The sequence below is a fragment of the Colletotrichum costaricense genome, assembly GCF_030867565.1.
Source record: "Colletotrichum costaricense strain IMI 309622 chromosome Unknown Scaffold_2.1, whole genome shotgun sequence".
Taxonomy (NCBI): domain Eukaryota; kingdom Fungi; phylum Ascomycota; class Sordariomycetes; order Glomerellales; family Glomerellaceae; genus Colletotrichum; species Colletotrichum costaricense.
In genome coordinates, this window is record NW_026848231.1 from 997123 (window position 1) to 1011651 (window position 14529).

The 14529-nt window shown below is 50.3% G+C and overlaps 7 protein-coding genes across 7 annotated transcripts; 2 read left to right on the plus strand and 5 right to left on the minus strand.

Annotated features, from left to right (window-relative positions):
* Positions 1-99: 99 nt before the first annotated feature.
* Positions 100-1429, minus strand: CCOS01_01949 (uncharacterized protein; the record flags this gene model as incomplete). Its single annotated transcript, XM_060450141.1, has 3 exons — positions 100-298; positions 422-1173; positions 1292-1429. 3 exons carry the CDS (start codon positions 1427-1429, stop codon positions 100-102), a joined length of 1089 nt encoding a protein of 362 aa, XP_060318791.1.
* A 638-nt stretch (positions 1430-2067) lies between these two features.
* Positions 2068-3425, minus strand: CCOS01_01950 (uncharacterized protein; the record flags this gene model as incomplete). Its single annotated transcript, XM_060450142.1, has 2 exons — positions 2068-3189; positions 3273-3425. 2 exons carry the CDS (start codon positions 3423-3425, stop codon positions 2068-2070), a joined length of 1275 nt encoding a protein of 424 aa, XP_060318792.1.
* A 445-nt stretch (positions 3426-3870) lies between these two features.
* Positions 3871-4717, minus strand: CCOS01_01951 (glutathione S-transferase; the record flags this gene model as incomplete). Its single annotated transcript, XM_060450143.1, has 2 exons — positions 3871-4065; positions 4118-4717. The coding sequence occupies 2 exons, from the start codon at positions 4715-4717 to the stop codon at positions 3871-3873; spliced, it is 795 nt and encodes a 264-aa protein (XP_060318793.1).
* An 853-nt stretch (positions 4718-5570) lies between these two features.
* Positions 5571-7248, minus strand: CCOS01_01952 (cytochrome P450; the record flags this gene model as incomplete). Its single annotated transcript, XM_060450144.1, has 4 exons — positions 5571-5752; positions 5821-6517; positions 6589-7110; positions 7183-7248. The coding sequence occupies 4 exons, from the start codon at positions 7246-7248 to the stop codon at positions 5571-5573; spliced, it is 1467 nt and encodes a 488-aa protein (XP_060318794.1).
* Positions 7249-8339: 1091 nt separating this feature from the next.
* CCOS01_01953 (uncharacterized protein) lies at positions 8340-10151 on the minus strand (the record flags this gene model as incomplete). The annotated part of the gene is made up of 4 exons (XM_060450145.1): positions 8340-9060; positions 9117-9580; positions 9638-9963; positions 10028-10151. The coding sequence occupies 4 exons, from the start codon at positions 10149-10151 to the stop codon at positions 8340-8342; spliced, it is 1635 nt and encodes a 544-aa protein (XP_060318795.1).
* A 458-nt stretch (positions 10152-10609) lies between these two features.
* CCOS01_01954 (gluconolactonase) lies at positions 10610-11601 on the plus strand (the record flags this gene model as incomplete). Its single annotated transcript, XM_060450146.1, has 2 exons — positions 10610-10915; positions 10981-11601. 2 exons carry the CDS (start codon positions 10610-10612, stop codon positions 11599-11601), a joined length of 927 nt encoding a protein of 308 aa, XP_060318796.1.
* Positions 11602-11955: 354 nt separating this feature from the next.
* On the plus strand, positions 11956-14417 carry CCOS01_01955 (uncharacterized protein; the record flags this gene model as incomplete). Its single annotated transcript, XM_060450147.1, has 7 exons — positions 11956-12024; positions 12082-12176; positions 12243-12410; positions 12467-12619; positions 12675-12889; positions 12935-12976; positions 13033-14417. The coding sequence occupies 7 exons, from the start codon at positions 11956-11958 to the stop codon at positions 14415-14417; spliced, it is 2127 nt and encodes a 708-aa protein (XP_060318797.1).
* Between the last annotated feature and the right edge of the window lie 112 nt (positions 14418-14529).

A 14529-nucleotide genomic window follows, 5' to 3' on the forward strand; every position in this document is an offset into this window, starting at 1 on the left:
CCAAACAGCGATAACTCACAAAGCCAGGTGGCTTTCTAATTCCGAACGTGCCTCCCGATAACCCCTATGGACCATCCAGACCTCCTCTTAGGAGATCATTCAGAATCTCACAGCAAAGAACAAGTAGAACAACAAAGCCAATGCAGTTGCCCAACACAGCGTCGCGATGATAAGATGGGGGCGATAGGAGAGGGTCTCCAGGAGGTATAGGTGGTAGCGGTTGATGTAAGTCGAGGCAACAATGAAGCCCACTTCCCTGGCTACGAACTCGACGATCTCGATGCGCAGCTCGCGAGGGCTAAGGACAGTGTTGTTAATGTCGCTCAACTCGGACTGTGTAAGCAAAGGTGTCGAATGCACATGGTGTCGACCCTCCAACATCTCTCGAACACCATGTAGCTCCTGATTAATTCGACCCAACTAGTCTTCCTCGTCAGTGAGGAACTCCTCGGCAGTGATGTACTCCTCGTCACTGACCTCTTCAGTGAGTTGTCGCGTTAGATCCCTGAGGGCCCTGACGGTATCGGACCACTCGACCAGACGGCTGAAAGCCAGCTCCAGTGCCAATGAGGCGTTTATGTCGCTAAGAAGGATGTCTTCATGCCACACGCCAAGGGGCTGGAACGGAGTGAAAAAGCCACCACCATAAGTCAGTAGGCGCAACGGAAAGATCTCGCCGATGGTCTCAATGGCATTTCGGCGCTCTTGAATGGCGGTGGCAGGGTTCTCCGCAATTCTGGCTCTCATTCTGGTGATGATGCGAGCGCTCTTGATCACGATGGGGTTTCGCTCAGAACCCGCAGAGGCAATCGCTTCGAGAACACGGGGATCGGGGACGACATCGGCGAGACTATCCTCAGAGATGTCGGAAGCAGCCTCATCGATGTCAGAATCATCGAAGACAGCGTTGCTAAGGCCAGTCTCAGAATCTTCCGATGTAGACTCTGTAAGGATAGGAGAGTCCGGGACAGGGTTGACGGGATGAGAGATCGAAGCATTGTCGGCCACGTAGTTCGAGTTATTGAGAGGAAGAGGAGGCAGGTTTCTCAGCTGCTCGGGAGTGGCGTAAAGGGTCGTAGCCCACTGCACCGAAGACTCGCTTGCATAGCCGTCATCAGAGTCATCATCGTCATGATCAGGAAGATCGGCTTCATAGAGACGCCGTTCTTGCATCTGTGAGACCGAGGTGAGTGGGAATGATCTTTTTTTATTTTTCCTTTGAGCCAACTTCACACTGTACCTCTGGAGATACAGCGAGGCAGGGAAAGGATGAGGATTGGGAAGGGCATACCTGACGGGCTCTACGTCTGCGTCTCGCGGCGCTGCGGCTGCTGCGGAATGGCAACTGAGGACCGTCGCTGTCAGAGGCAGACTCCGAGACCGAGTCCGAAGCAGAATCCAAAGAAGAGTTCGAAGTAGAGTCAGACATGGCTTTGATTTGTCTTGAGTGTGATTTTGGGCGATTGTCTGTGATGCCAAAGTGGCCAAGAGTGAGAGAATGATGGAATATCGCCCTCTGTTTGTGGCGTGGGAGTAAGGAGAGTGTGTTGAATGGAGTGAGTACCTTATCTTGAGGGAGAAAGGCGAGAGAAAGCTGAAAAGTGAGATTTGGGAAAATATTCTTCGCCCCAGGTGCAGGTGCGAAAGGGGTGCGCCTGCCTCAGTATCGTTTTGTTTATTTTCGACCACACAGTCGTTCAAGTTGTGTCCGCGATGGAATTCTCACCAGCATCTCCAGTTCTTACTCAATTAATGTGAATATAGCCAGTGCTTTTTTGATCAAGAGTTCCTTGCCTAATCCAGATAAAGAGGTTCATCTTCTCACACCATACTTCGCATTTCACGTTCATTGATGAATGAGCACACTGCTGCAGTTTCTATAAGGATGACTGGTGAAGGATATATAGATCAAGAGCTGCCAAGTCTTGCCTACGATTCCTGAGCCTGGAGTTCACCTCGTCCCCTCTCAGGCTGTTCACCCAGACTGTGTCATTCTCCTCATCCAAATTCCGCTCTCCTGACAAGTGACATTGAGGTCAGATTCAATGGGATCCTTTGGAGTAAAGACTAACCGCCCTTAGCGGAGCACTCCGCCTGTTCTTGGGTTTGCATCTTTCTGGCTTTGGCCCACTCCGACTCTGCCGCCTCCTCCATTTGTTGCACCACAGTCCACACTTCCTGGCAATCTCTGATCCCGCGTTCAATGCGACCCTGAATTTTCTTCATGCACTCGATCTCAAGGACGGAGAAGAATCCGCCATCGATTGTCTCGCTGACATTTGCCTTCTTCTCACCCTCGTCGGGCTTGGGGGAACTCTCGACCTTATTGTTGTTCTGCGCGTTTGACGACTCTGGGGCACTCTTGGGCTGCGTCTTCTTAGCTTGCTCATGGGTTTCCGCGGCACTGTCTTTCTTGTTGGTCTTAGCCATCTTATTCTTGTTCTTGGGTATTGCTTGCTGTTTGATATTGGCTCCTGGGTGGTTCTTCACGGTCTTGGAATTGTTGTCAATGTTCGCCTTTGCCTTGACTTTCTTGCCCTTAGAGACTGTCGATTTTTTGGTGATTGCTCCAGCGTTACTCTCAATAGTCCTAGAGCCTCCGCTACTCTTATGCTTTGCCGTGGCCTTCGTATTCAAGGAGGCTGCTCGCTGGTCGGTGTTGAGCTGTGAATTACTCTCAGCAATCCCAATGGCGTTGCCGGCCTTCTGCTTCTTCGCCTTCTTCCTTTTGCTCTTGGGTACCGCCAGATGATTGGTGTTGGCCACAGTATTGCTCTCGGCGGGGCCAAAAGCTTTGCTCATGTTGTCCTTTGTTTCGTTCTTCTGGCCATTCTTCTCTAGACCCTTGGGAGCCATGGAACCACCATTCTCATCGTCCTCGTTGTCCTCATTGATGTCGGCCAACTTTCTAGTCTTTGTCTTTGTCTTCTTCACCTTCTTCACGTTCTGGCCGTTCTTTGTGTTTCTGATGGGCCCAGCATCATTCTCAGCACGCAGCTCGGTCACCATGAGTAAATTTTCGACCAGCTTTTGGTGTTGAAGGAGCCCAACCGTCAGGTAAACAATCGACTTGCTCAGCCTAGGTGGAACTCTCATCACAACGTCGAGGAGGTCGGTAGGATCTTCGTCGCACTCAGACGTGAGTTCTTTGAGCATCTTGATATTCTCCAGCAAGACTGGGTCATCGTGCTATCAAAACCATTAAGATCAGTCAGTGGTTTGATATTAAGGCGGCAATGACAAATAATAAACAGACTGCTAAGGATACTCACCTCTAGAGCGTAGTAGCTCATGTCGGGAGGTGTGTAAGGGCCCCAAGACCTCGCGAGCCTGGCAATCGATGGATTTTGGTTGCCAGGAGCGTTGAGAGTCGACTCCTTATTCGATGGATCCTTGAGAGGTGCGGGATTCTGTTGATCGCTCATGCTGGGCGGCTTGAAAATGACTGAGTAACGTGATCTTCCGATATCGCTCTCAAAATTCAAGACCACTAAGTATGTGTATGCTTTGGTGATGCGATTGGGATAATCAAAAAGCATTCGGGGTGGCAATAGAATAAAGGGTCAAGAGATTGAGGTGGTGTGGGGAAAAAGATGAGGCGGGGTCCAAAGGCTGTGAAGACGCGAGGAATTGTGGTGTGTTCTAAAGCAGAACAACAAACAACTGGGTGAACTTTCAAAATGGTATGAGATCGCAATAGACGGCAAGAGCGAACGGGCTACCGAGAATGGGATGATTGGGAAAACAATGCCATATGTTGAATGAAACATATACGGCTATTTGAGCTTGAACATATGACTTTTATTGCAACTCGTCCATCCTAACATATGTTCGGGCAGTGAACCTTTCTAGATGACACCAGTCTCACTGTCACTCTTCATCCAATTCAGGATAGTGACGGTAAATGCCCTGCGAATATTTTTGTCTACGGTCGCTAGCGAGGTATTCTTTGATCTTGGGCCGCTCCTTGACGGCCTCATAGAGCGCAAAAAGACCCTTGTAGTCGCCAGTAGCCTCGATTCGCTTCAGAGCATTGGGGAACGCGAACTTGAGACCATCGATACACTGATCGAATTAGCATCCTTAGAACCACAGCGCTTCGGAAGTGATATCTTACCTGGAAGAGCACCAAGTCAGCGTATGTCAAAGAGCCTCCGTAAAGCCATGGACCTTCGCCGCTGGCCTTGCTCTTGAGCACCCGCTCAAAGTACCCAAAGAACTTGGGCAACCGATTGGCGATGTAGTCCTTCGCCTTGAGTTTACTCTCCTCCTTCTGGTCCTCGTAGTACAGCCCCGTCGCGATGGGGTGGTGCGTGTCGTGAGCCTCGTTGCTGAGTCCGTCCAGCGCAGTCAGTGCAAGACCGTTGACAATGTAGATGCCGTCGTCACCCTCTGCGATCTTGGGTGCGAGGCCGAGGCGTGGTCCGAGGTAGAGCAGGATGTTAGGCGTCTGGCTGATGAGGAGGTCTCCATGCTTCAGGATGGGAGGCGCCAAGGGAGGCGGGTTGTGTTCGTCGCCCAGGTTCTTGTCGTCGATCTGAGCCAGAACGCTCTTGACGCCGTCTTCGATCTGTGCGGTATCGGTGTATTCAGCGCCGGCCTCCTCGAGGAGGAGACGAACGTGTTCGCCGCGGCCGGGGAGGCCTGGCCAGTAGATGAGTTCGTAGGAGACGTCCTTGGAGGACTTTTGACGCTTTGCGCTTGGTGTTTCGGCCATTGCTTCGGTGTATGGGGTGTCAATGAGATGGATTGAGCTCAGGGGCAGTCAATTGAGGCTTTGAGGAGGGCACAAGCGTATGATATGGATGTGGCGGTGAAGAGGTGTGTGCTAGTCGAGGCTTACATAGGAAGTCTGAACCACGGGCGGCTCAGCATGAAGTCATAGGGCGCGGTCGAACCATTCCGCCGCAAGGGGGCCGCAGCGGGGTAGTGGGGTCCTTGCAGCCGATGGCGGGGCACGGCGCCCTTGAGCCCCGCTCCGTATCGCCCGCGGGTTGCTGCAGCTCAGCTGTGTCTTTGTCATCTATGGAATTAGCTGAGACCTCCCCTACTAGAGGAGATAACGTGCGGGCTTTAGTTCCCAATGGCTAGGCTGTGTAGGATCATGTACTTCCAGTCAATTGATTTCATTTTCATAGGGAAAGTACCTCGATATGTGCACATCCATCTTTAGCGGTCCGTACCCCAGTTCCACAACGCGGTATGACATGGGAAAGTTTACTCACGCATCCGAATTCCCCGCCGGACTAAATGCCTTGGCTTCCGAGAAGAACATCACAGTACAGGAGTGTCAGCTCAGCTTGATTGAAGCTCTGAAGTCTCCATACGGTCAGTCATCGTCCCACGTAAGCAGGCTGAGATATGCAGCCTGCCGGATCTTTTCTGCTTCCGCAAGGGGTCCCGAAGCCAGCTGGTTCAGCTTCTGCCCCGCTTCTGCCCTTCCAAGTCCTGTCCAACCGACTTGGTTCCACACTGGTTCGCGAAAATGAGGCTCACGGTACAATTTGACGTATCCAAAGAACTCATGATGTCCCTCATGTTCTTCTCTATGCCAACAGTCCAATGTACAATTAGCCATCGAGCTTAATCAAGCATCGATGACCGCTGGGAACCATCAGGAAATGCAACGCTGGCTCCATATCCTTGTCGCACATGCCTTCGAGATTGGACACAACTGCTTTCGGGAAAGCCTTGAAAAACCTGGCAGTGATGAGCCGGAGCTCTATACGAGCCAAATGCCTTCCCAAGCAAGCTGTTTCTCGCTGTCAGCAAAACGTTTTCTCAACGGCGAGAGCTGCCGTGGTTCGGAGTAGTGCTTACTTCGGGCACCACCGCCAAAGGGCATGGTGCAATCCTTCATCTCCTGCGTGGTATTCTCCCACCTCTCGGGATAGAATCTATAGGGGTCAGGGAATGCATGTTCGTCCCGGTGAAGACTGTACGCCTGCGTTGTAACAGTGAATCCTTCGGGAATAAATTGTCCCGCAAGCTCCGCGCCGCCAGGGGGTACAATTCTTGGAAGCCCACACGGCAGAGCGGTGTAAAGCCGTAGTGTCTCATTTACAATCCAGTTCACATACGTCAGCTCCTTCAACTGATCGTATGTGTAGTTGTCCGGAAGAGCATCCAGCTCTTTCATGAGCTTGGCTTTGATCTCGGGAATCTTGCACACTGCCCAGACGAGGTAGATCATCGAGTTGGCGGTCGTGTCGCTGCCACCCACGATGAAGACCTGCGCGTTGTCGCGGATCTCGATCGGGTTCCAGGTCTCTTCTTCGCCGGCGTTGTAGAGCTTGGAGAAGACTGTCGGGTGGGGATCTGATCCAGTCTCTTCGACGCGCTTAGCGTGGCGGTCTAGGGCACCCTGAGCGTAGTCAAAAGTACGGTATTGGATTGCGGTGGCTTCTTTGAAGACTGGAATCGGAAGGTAGAGAGAGATTTGGGCGATTGTGGGGAACATGGACCGTAATCCGCCGACGAAACCGAGACTGACGAAGTCGTTGACAGATCGGTTCTTCTACTCGAAACCATGGGTTTTAGTGCAAGCCCCAAATGTCTCGTCGGAACTTTGAAGAGGATGCCACATACCTTGCCGCTTTCCAAATTGCCGAAGGACTCTCCAAAGGCTAGATCACCGATAACATCAAACGAGAGGAACATAAACCACTTCGCAATGTCGGCTGCACCTCGAACCTTGTTTTCGTCACGGATGCGCTCAATAGCCAAGCGGACCTTACTGTCGATGCGAGGGAGGAACGTCTTCAAGCCAGTCTCTGACATGGGATTCGACAACAAACGCTTGTACTTGCGGTGGATCTCTGGGCGTATCTCGTTGAACACGCTAGAGGAATCCGTGATGAGAAGTGAGTAGAATGGCGACTTGAAGAATCCGGTCTTCACGCTGTGAATCCGCTGGCATGTTGGTGGATCAGAAATATCGACCTCGTGTGGACTGTACCGCACCACCGGCCCGTACTTGGCGTGTAGATCGTGGATCCAATCGGGGTGGTGTGCTGTGATGACCTTGAATGTCGATGGCAGTGTTGTGAACCTGGTGTACCATGGCCCAGGAATATTCGACAACGGGTTTGTGAGCCCGGCATAGACGTACTAGCAAGCCATTTGTCAGTGGTAGGTACTTTTAGATACATCAGTGAGAAGCCCGGTGAGTTGGAAACGTACCGCAGCCAGTGCGATGCATACGAGCGCACCACCGAGATAAACAGGATTCGTCTTCAAAATGTCCATCTTACTAACAGTGACACAAGTTCATTGACACCACTAACTACTCATCAACTCAGCGTGAACACAAGACACGTTGACTTTATACGACCAGGCAGCAGGAGTTTGCCGACTCTGCCAACGATCGTCGGAATCCCCCAACTTGACCGACCAGCGATATTGGTCAGCTGTAGCTGATCGTATACGGGGTTTGAAACCAGACTGACGCGTGATGCGTGTTCTACGGTTGCTTTGGGAATATGTCCTAGCCACTCAGGTTGGCGTACAAGAGGAAGCAGGGGCCACGGGGGAACAGCTGGAGTCGTCCGGTCTACAAGGTTTGGAGCTCAGACATGGAGTCCGTCGGCACCCGTCCAGGATGCGATGGGCTTATATGATCAAGAGCATCATCGCGATGATGGCTAAAAAAGATAGGCAGTGCAATGTGTGGGACGAATAAAGCCGCTGGCTCCGCCCTATGCTAAGGCAGGAATGGACAAAGCCAAAGTCCGTCACATCTAGTCTCGGACGAGCTCTGGGCAGCGTAGGATTCCAATTCCGTCAGTGTCGCGACAGTCCGGAGCAAGCCGCAGAGCCGCGGAAAGTCCTCGGTCGATCTGTGGTTATTTAGCTCCGATCGTTCCATCTTCTATTTTCAAGTTACTTTTGACAAAAGCCTGTGTTGCGTCACTGCTGGACTAGGAAGGTAAGAAGGTAGGGCATAGATCTTGATAAGACGCCTGGCGCCCAATGCTTTTAGACTCAGAGATCCCCAAAGTATCCCACCTTACCCCCTAAGCTCAGACTTTCCTTGTCAGAAAGAATGACAAGGCAGAAAATTCGGGTAAGATTCCCGAACAGAGTCATTACCCAAAAAGACTTTTACGAACACAGGCGAGGCCGGGTCCTCTCAAACACCAAATTTTCTGGACTTTCTGATTATTTGGTACACAGATTCGAAGCTCAAACAAAACAGCTATTACCGTCTCAAAGGTGTCTGTGCCAAGACTTGAAGGCAAGTTCAGCAAGACAGGGCAGCGTACACGTCAAGTCATCCCGAGAGCTTCAGAAACCAAACTGTCGCTCATAGAATCTATACTATAATAGGCAATCAAGTCTTAAGCCAGGTGCATAGACGCACCATTCTCTTCTTCTTTCCCTCCTTCCCCTTTGTCATTGTCTTGTCTCACCACCGGGCGAGCTGCAAGATCTTCAGCCTTTGGATACGCAACCTTGTAGACGGTGTACCAAGGCCGGTTGAACAGGTTCTCCATTGACTCTAAGGATCTCCCAGAGGTTTCCGGCATGGCAAGATAAACGTACACGAGTGAGACAGAACAGATGCTCGCAAAGAATATGAACGCGCCATAGCGTTCTGTAGCGGCCAGAAGGGATGGCATAGCTCGCGAGCAGCCAAAGTAGAAGGCCCAGTGAAAGGCCATGAGAACAGATACGCACAGAGATCTGATTCTAATGGGGAAAACTTCTGCGCTGACGAGGTATGGGATGGAAAACCATCCTATAGACCATGCGATTGCATGCAAGTAAATGGCCGCGATGGCAGCTTCGCTTGCTCGTCGCGCTGTTGGATCTGCAGAAATGTCTTCTGGGTCACGTCCATTGGTGATCTTGAGGTAAATACCAACGAAAAGAAGCGTGGTAATTTGGAGACAGATTCCGGTGAGAAGAGATCGCCTTCTGCCGATGAAGTCGATAACGAAGACCGAGAATATTAAGACTGAAACAAACTTGACAATGGCATAGACTCCGGTAGCAAGAAGACGACCCTCTTCACCCTGTATTCCCAGATACCCAAAGATGGACGGACTGTACTGCGTGCTGAAACGGGCCATAAGTCAGAGGGGTATTGTCGCTGTAGGGGTCGTTGCACTTACATGGCATTGGCTCCGCTCCACTGAGAAAACAAATGCGCTAGAAACATCAATACAAATCGTCGTCTATTTGGCATATCGCTCCACGTCTCTTTAGCAAGATCGAAAACCGAAGCGCCTGACACAATCTCCAATTCGTGTTCCAACTGTGCTTGCATCGCGCGAAACTCATCGTCAACATATGGATGATCGGCTGGCAGACAACGGAAGTCACAGAGGACCTTGAGAGCCTCTGTTGGTTTTCCACAAGAGAGCAGAAAACGGGGAGACTCGGGCGTGAAGAATGTTCCCAGGCCCCAGACAATCGCCGGTGCAACTTGAAGGGCAGTCGGTAATTGCCATTGGATTTGGTTCCCTGCGTAGTGTTTCGTGATGCCGTAATTGAAGAAGAAGCCGAATACAACGCCAAGTTGCTGACAACATGTGTACTGTAGAGTCAAAAGACCGCGGATCGATCGAGGTGCAATCTACAACGCGAGTCAATCTTTGCGGTCATCGTTCTTCATAGGAGACCTCATCCTCACCTCGGAGATGTACACTGGAGGCAGCACAGTTGTAGCACCAATACCCATACCAGCGATGATTCTAGAAATATAAAGTCCCGCCATATTTCCAGAACAGAAAGTCTGCCCGAGAATGCCAGCAACATAAATCAATGTAAAGATCTGCATCGTTCGTTTGCGGCCCAACTTCTCAGTAAGGTTTACGCAAGCCAAGCAACCAAAAACAGCACCAGCCGTTGCGATAGCCACGATCCAGCCTTTGGTATTTGAGTACTCGCTCTCGGACTGGCCATCGATCCCAAATCTGGTTTTGAAGACGGCCATGGTGACTACAGATGCAATATTACCTACGAAATTTATTCATTAGCAAGTATTCTCTGAGAATAACAGTAGTCAAATACTGTGACTTACCCTCGTCAAAACCTTTCGCCACCCCTGAGAAGCTCCATGTCCAGGTGCATATAAACAAATAGCGGTTGAAGATCTCTCTGGGACTGTCCCGTATGGCTGCAGTTGTGGCCTTGATGAGAGACATTGTAAGAAGCTTGCAGAAATAACATCCTCCGTGGGGATTGATTCCTACACGTAACAAGTTGTCATCTTCAAAATGCTGGCAAGGACGGTCCTGAAATAATATTCTCTCTTACTCACGGCATGCTCCCTTAGCTTTCCCCGGACCCCGTAAGCTGCTAAACCCCAGAATTCGGGGAAGGTGTGCGTAGAGCAGTGGAGCACTAACGTAACCGTTCTAAACACCACCCGGACACACACCGAAAGTTAGGTCCGGGCTCAGTCCGACGACACCAGGACCACCGGATGATTTCCGTCCAGGTCGATTGCATGGTCGCATAAACCTCGCGAAGCACCAAAGAGAATAGCGATGATAGAATGCCCGCTTCTTTCAAGGTTAGCATGCTTCCTTGACTTTTTGCACTGTCTTCTTGAATTTCATTATCGCCAATTGAACAATAATCGTCTACGTTACTGCACGCAATGAACTTCTACCCGGTACCTCCGATCATACAAGCTGAACTCTACATTCGAGTTCCAGATGAGCTTCGTTGCCATGGCAAAGAAACTGAGTGGCGAGGTGGCTTTGCGCGCCCATTTCAACACATCTTCCTTGAGGGCCCAATCGTCGATGATCTTGGCAACCTTTACATAGTGGACATTCCCTACGGCCGAATCCTCAAGATTGACCCAAAAAAGACTATAAGTGTTGTTGCAGAATGGGACGGCGAGCCTAATGGGCTTGCGGCAACTGACGATGGTCGACTGGTTATTGCCGACTACAAGCAGGTTCGTAGATCCAAACCGCGGTATTACTCCTGGGATCTCGGCCTCACCGAAACGGTTGTGCTTAGGGAATACTCTCCTTCGATCCTTCTGATCGGAAGATCAAACCGTTGATCACCCGGCGTCACTTGGAGCGATTCAAAGGCCCAAATGACTTGATTGTCGATTCGAAAGGAAGCATCTACTTCACCGACCAAGGTCAAACCGGCATGACAGATCCAACTGGCAAAGTCTACCGGCTTTTACCTGACGGAAAGCTGGAGACACTTGTAGAAAATGGAGTATCCCCAAATGGACTGGTTCTCTCACCTGATGAAAGGTTCTTATTCGTCGCCATGACGAGATCCAACCAGGTCTGGAGGCTTCCTCTTCATCCCGATGGAACAACAACCAAAGCTGGCGTCTTTTTCCAGTCATTTGGAAACGCTGGCCCAGACGGCCTGGCGATCGATGAAGAAGGCAGTCTTTTCATCTGTCATCCAAGTTTGGGGTCCGTATTTGTGGTTGATTCCAATGGGATCCCCAAGGCACGCATCGTGAGTGGAACATCCGGCATCAACTTGACGAACTGCTGCTTTGGTGGTTCAGAAAATAAGACCCTCTTTATCACAGATAGCTTGGAGGGGAATATTCAAAAGCTCGACTGGCATTGTCGAGGCGCACGACCGCAGCCAAGCCTTAGGCGATAGTAGATATGCCAATGACGTTAGATTTTTGCATTCGTTTACAGGTGCTATTAGCAATTTTATTGCAGAAAAGAAAGTCACTCGAGACGGCGGAGTCAGTAAGATTCGGATGCCCGCGCAAAGCAACTTGCTCGGAGTGATTCCGACCCATTACAGGGAGGGGTCAACCCCTCACTTTGCAATTGTGACCAAAGTAGCCGAGCCAAAGCCGATTTGCCCATCTTCAAACGCACCGTCGGAGCCACTCCGAAAATCGTGTCACAATCAATATCGATCGCTTAACACATGGGCTACACCAGCTGCAATCTGCGCATTATTCTTGAAAGCATTCCTTGACTTGACAGCTCGGCTCGAAGAATGAGCTCCGCAGCAGATCGACTACCCCGGCTCCCAGCCTGCCACTTATGTTATCAGAAGAAAATCAAAGTATGTGCCGCTGTCGACTTCAAGAACGTAAGCGGGGGGCTAATATGTATTGCCCAGTGTGACAGCACCAGGCCAACATGTACTCCGTGTTCGAAAACTGGCAGCGACTGTGTTGTGCTCAATTCTGGTGGTGACAGAACACTTTCACGAGCGTAGGCGTTGATGTACCTCGCTACATTTGAGTGTTAAATACTTGGGGAGCTGACGAATTCGCGTAGAGAAATAGATCGATTAGAACAGCTTGAAAGACAGTTGACTCAAGATGTGGACACCTTGCCGGCCGATGAGGTCCAATCGTGTGACGATGCGAACCAGCCTGCCGCAGAGACTGGTCCGACTGTCATCTCGATCGAGAACTCAACTGTCTCACACGGAGAGGGACTCGGGTGAGTTCGCAATTGACTATGGCGCCTGCACAGTAATATGACTAAGATTCAAATAGATTCATGGCTTCTCTCTTCGCAGATCCAGACTTGAGAAGTAACAACACCGAATTACTACAACTATTGGCGAGAGTTCCTAGCGCCTCTGAACCTATTCTTCAACCTTGTGGTCCTCCTCCAGACGAAGAAGGCAAGGCTCTGTTCGATAAATAGTAAGATTCCCTCTTCAAGCACCCATCGAACCATTGTTGTGACAATTTTACATAGTCTGAGTTGGTCTCACGTGCAAAGTCCTTTTCTTCGCCGAGACGAGGTCAAGAGTCTCTGTGGCCGGGTCTTCTCACACGAATCGGCCGGCCAACCTGCTTCAAATCACGATCTATTTCGCGCCTGTATGATTCTTGCAATCGGTTCAGTGCTTCCATTCCTGAATGGCACCCACGGCCAGCACCCCGAAGGATACTATCTCGCTGCCTTGCAACGTATGGGGCCAGACTTTCTTACACGAGGCCTAGCCTCAATCCAAGACCTGCTCTTAATATGCCGCTTTGGTATCTATCATCGGATAGGTATGTCTCGTTCGAATTTTAACGAATGAATTACGAGCCATGCTCATTGTGAAAAGGCACGTCCATTTGGGATGTCGTTCGGCTATGTGGTCGTCTGTGCATCGAACAAGAATTGCACCACAATGATAACGACTCCATGAACTTCATGCAAGTTCAAATGAAGCGACGAGTTTTCTGGCAAGTCTACATGATCGACAGATATAGCTCTACGGTCCTGGGAAAACCATTTAGTATCGATGATCGCGATATTGAAGTCGGCTTTCCGGCGGATGCAAATGACGAGGAAATTGTTACTGCTAATCAAATTTCAAGCAATTTTGAGGATTTTCGATCATCTCACGCCACCCTGGACACGACCGAGATGACCGTTTTCTTCATCTCCGTGCGTTTGCGGCAAATCTCTTCCAGAATCCACTCCGAATTTTCTAGACTTGCCTGCAACTACCTTCAACCTCCCAAGAGTCATCTGGCTCCTGGTCATATATTTCAAACTCTCAGCTGCTTGATGCAAGACCTACAGAACTGGAGAGATAATTGCCCGACATTCCAGCAGCCCAAATGTCTGTATGAGTCGCAGGACTGGTATGATCTCTTACTGGCTAGGGAGCAACTTTACCTAGTCCGACGAGCCATTGATCTTATGCCCAAACGAGGCGGGAAGACGCCCCATCATATTTCCGTCCTATGCCTCAGGATTGCACTTCGAACGATTTGGGCTTACTCAAGACTGTGCCAACAGCGACCACTCACCACACATACCCGCAGCTATTTTCACATGATGTTTACCGCTGGTCTTTCGGTGCTGTTTTGTGTTTCTACCGCAACGAAAATAGACAAAGAAGGTCTTTCGGATGCTTCAGCCGGACTGATTCGGTGTGAAGAGACTCTAAAGAACATGGCGGAGCAGTTACCAAGTGCCAAACAATATGTTGCCGTCTTTGAAGCTCTTCGACGAAACACCACTCGAAAACTAGACAAAGTTCTCGAGAACTTACAATCTGACGTCCTATCTCAAAGCAAAACACTGGAATACACGAGAGCCGGGTTCCGGCAATCATCAGAAAGATTCTCTGAACCTCTGGTAGCCTCAGGATCTTCGATTCTTGGTTCGCAGTGCGTCTCAGGACCCAGTGCCCTGAGTACGAATCTTGATGCCAGAGTTCAAGAAACAAACTTTCCAGGAAGCATTCCGAGCAACCTTTCGTTTGTGCCTGCCGTTGAGAGAGCCATGGTGGGCAATCCTATAACATTATCCCACGGTTCGAGAAACACGTGTGGGCCAATACCAGCCACAGCCACTTTTTCCCCGGGAAGCGGTTTCATGGACTGGGCGCTTTTAGGAGACGAGGCACTATGGAATATGGAATCCGCCTTGGGGGAATATGTGTACGGTGATCCAGAGAGGCACATTGGAGCGTTCGATGCGTTTGAGTTTCAATGATACATACGGCTTACAGTAAATCTCCGCGATGATTTAGAAGGTAGGCAGTACATTGCAATCAGGCAGTATATTGTAATCAGGCTCTGAACGTATTGGCTGCCGACTAATCAAG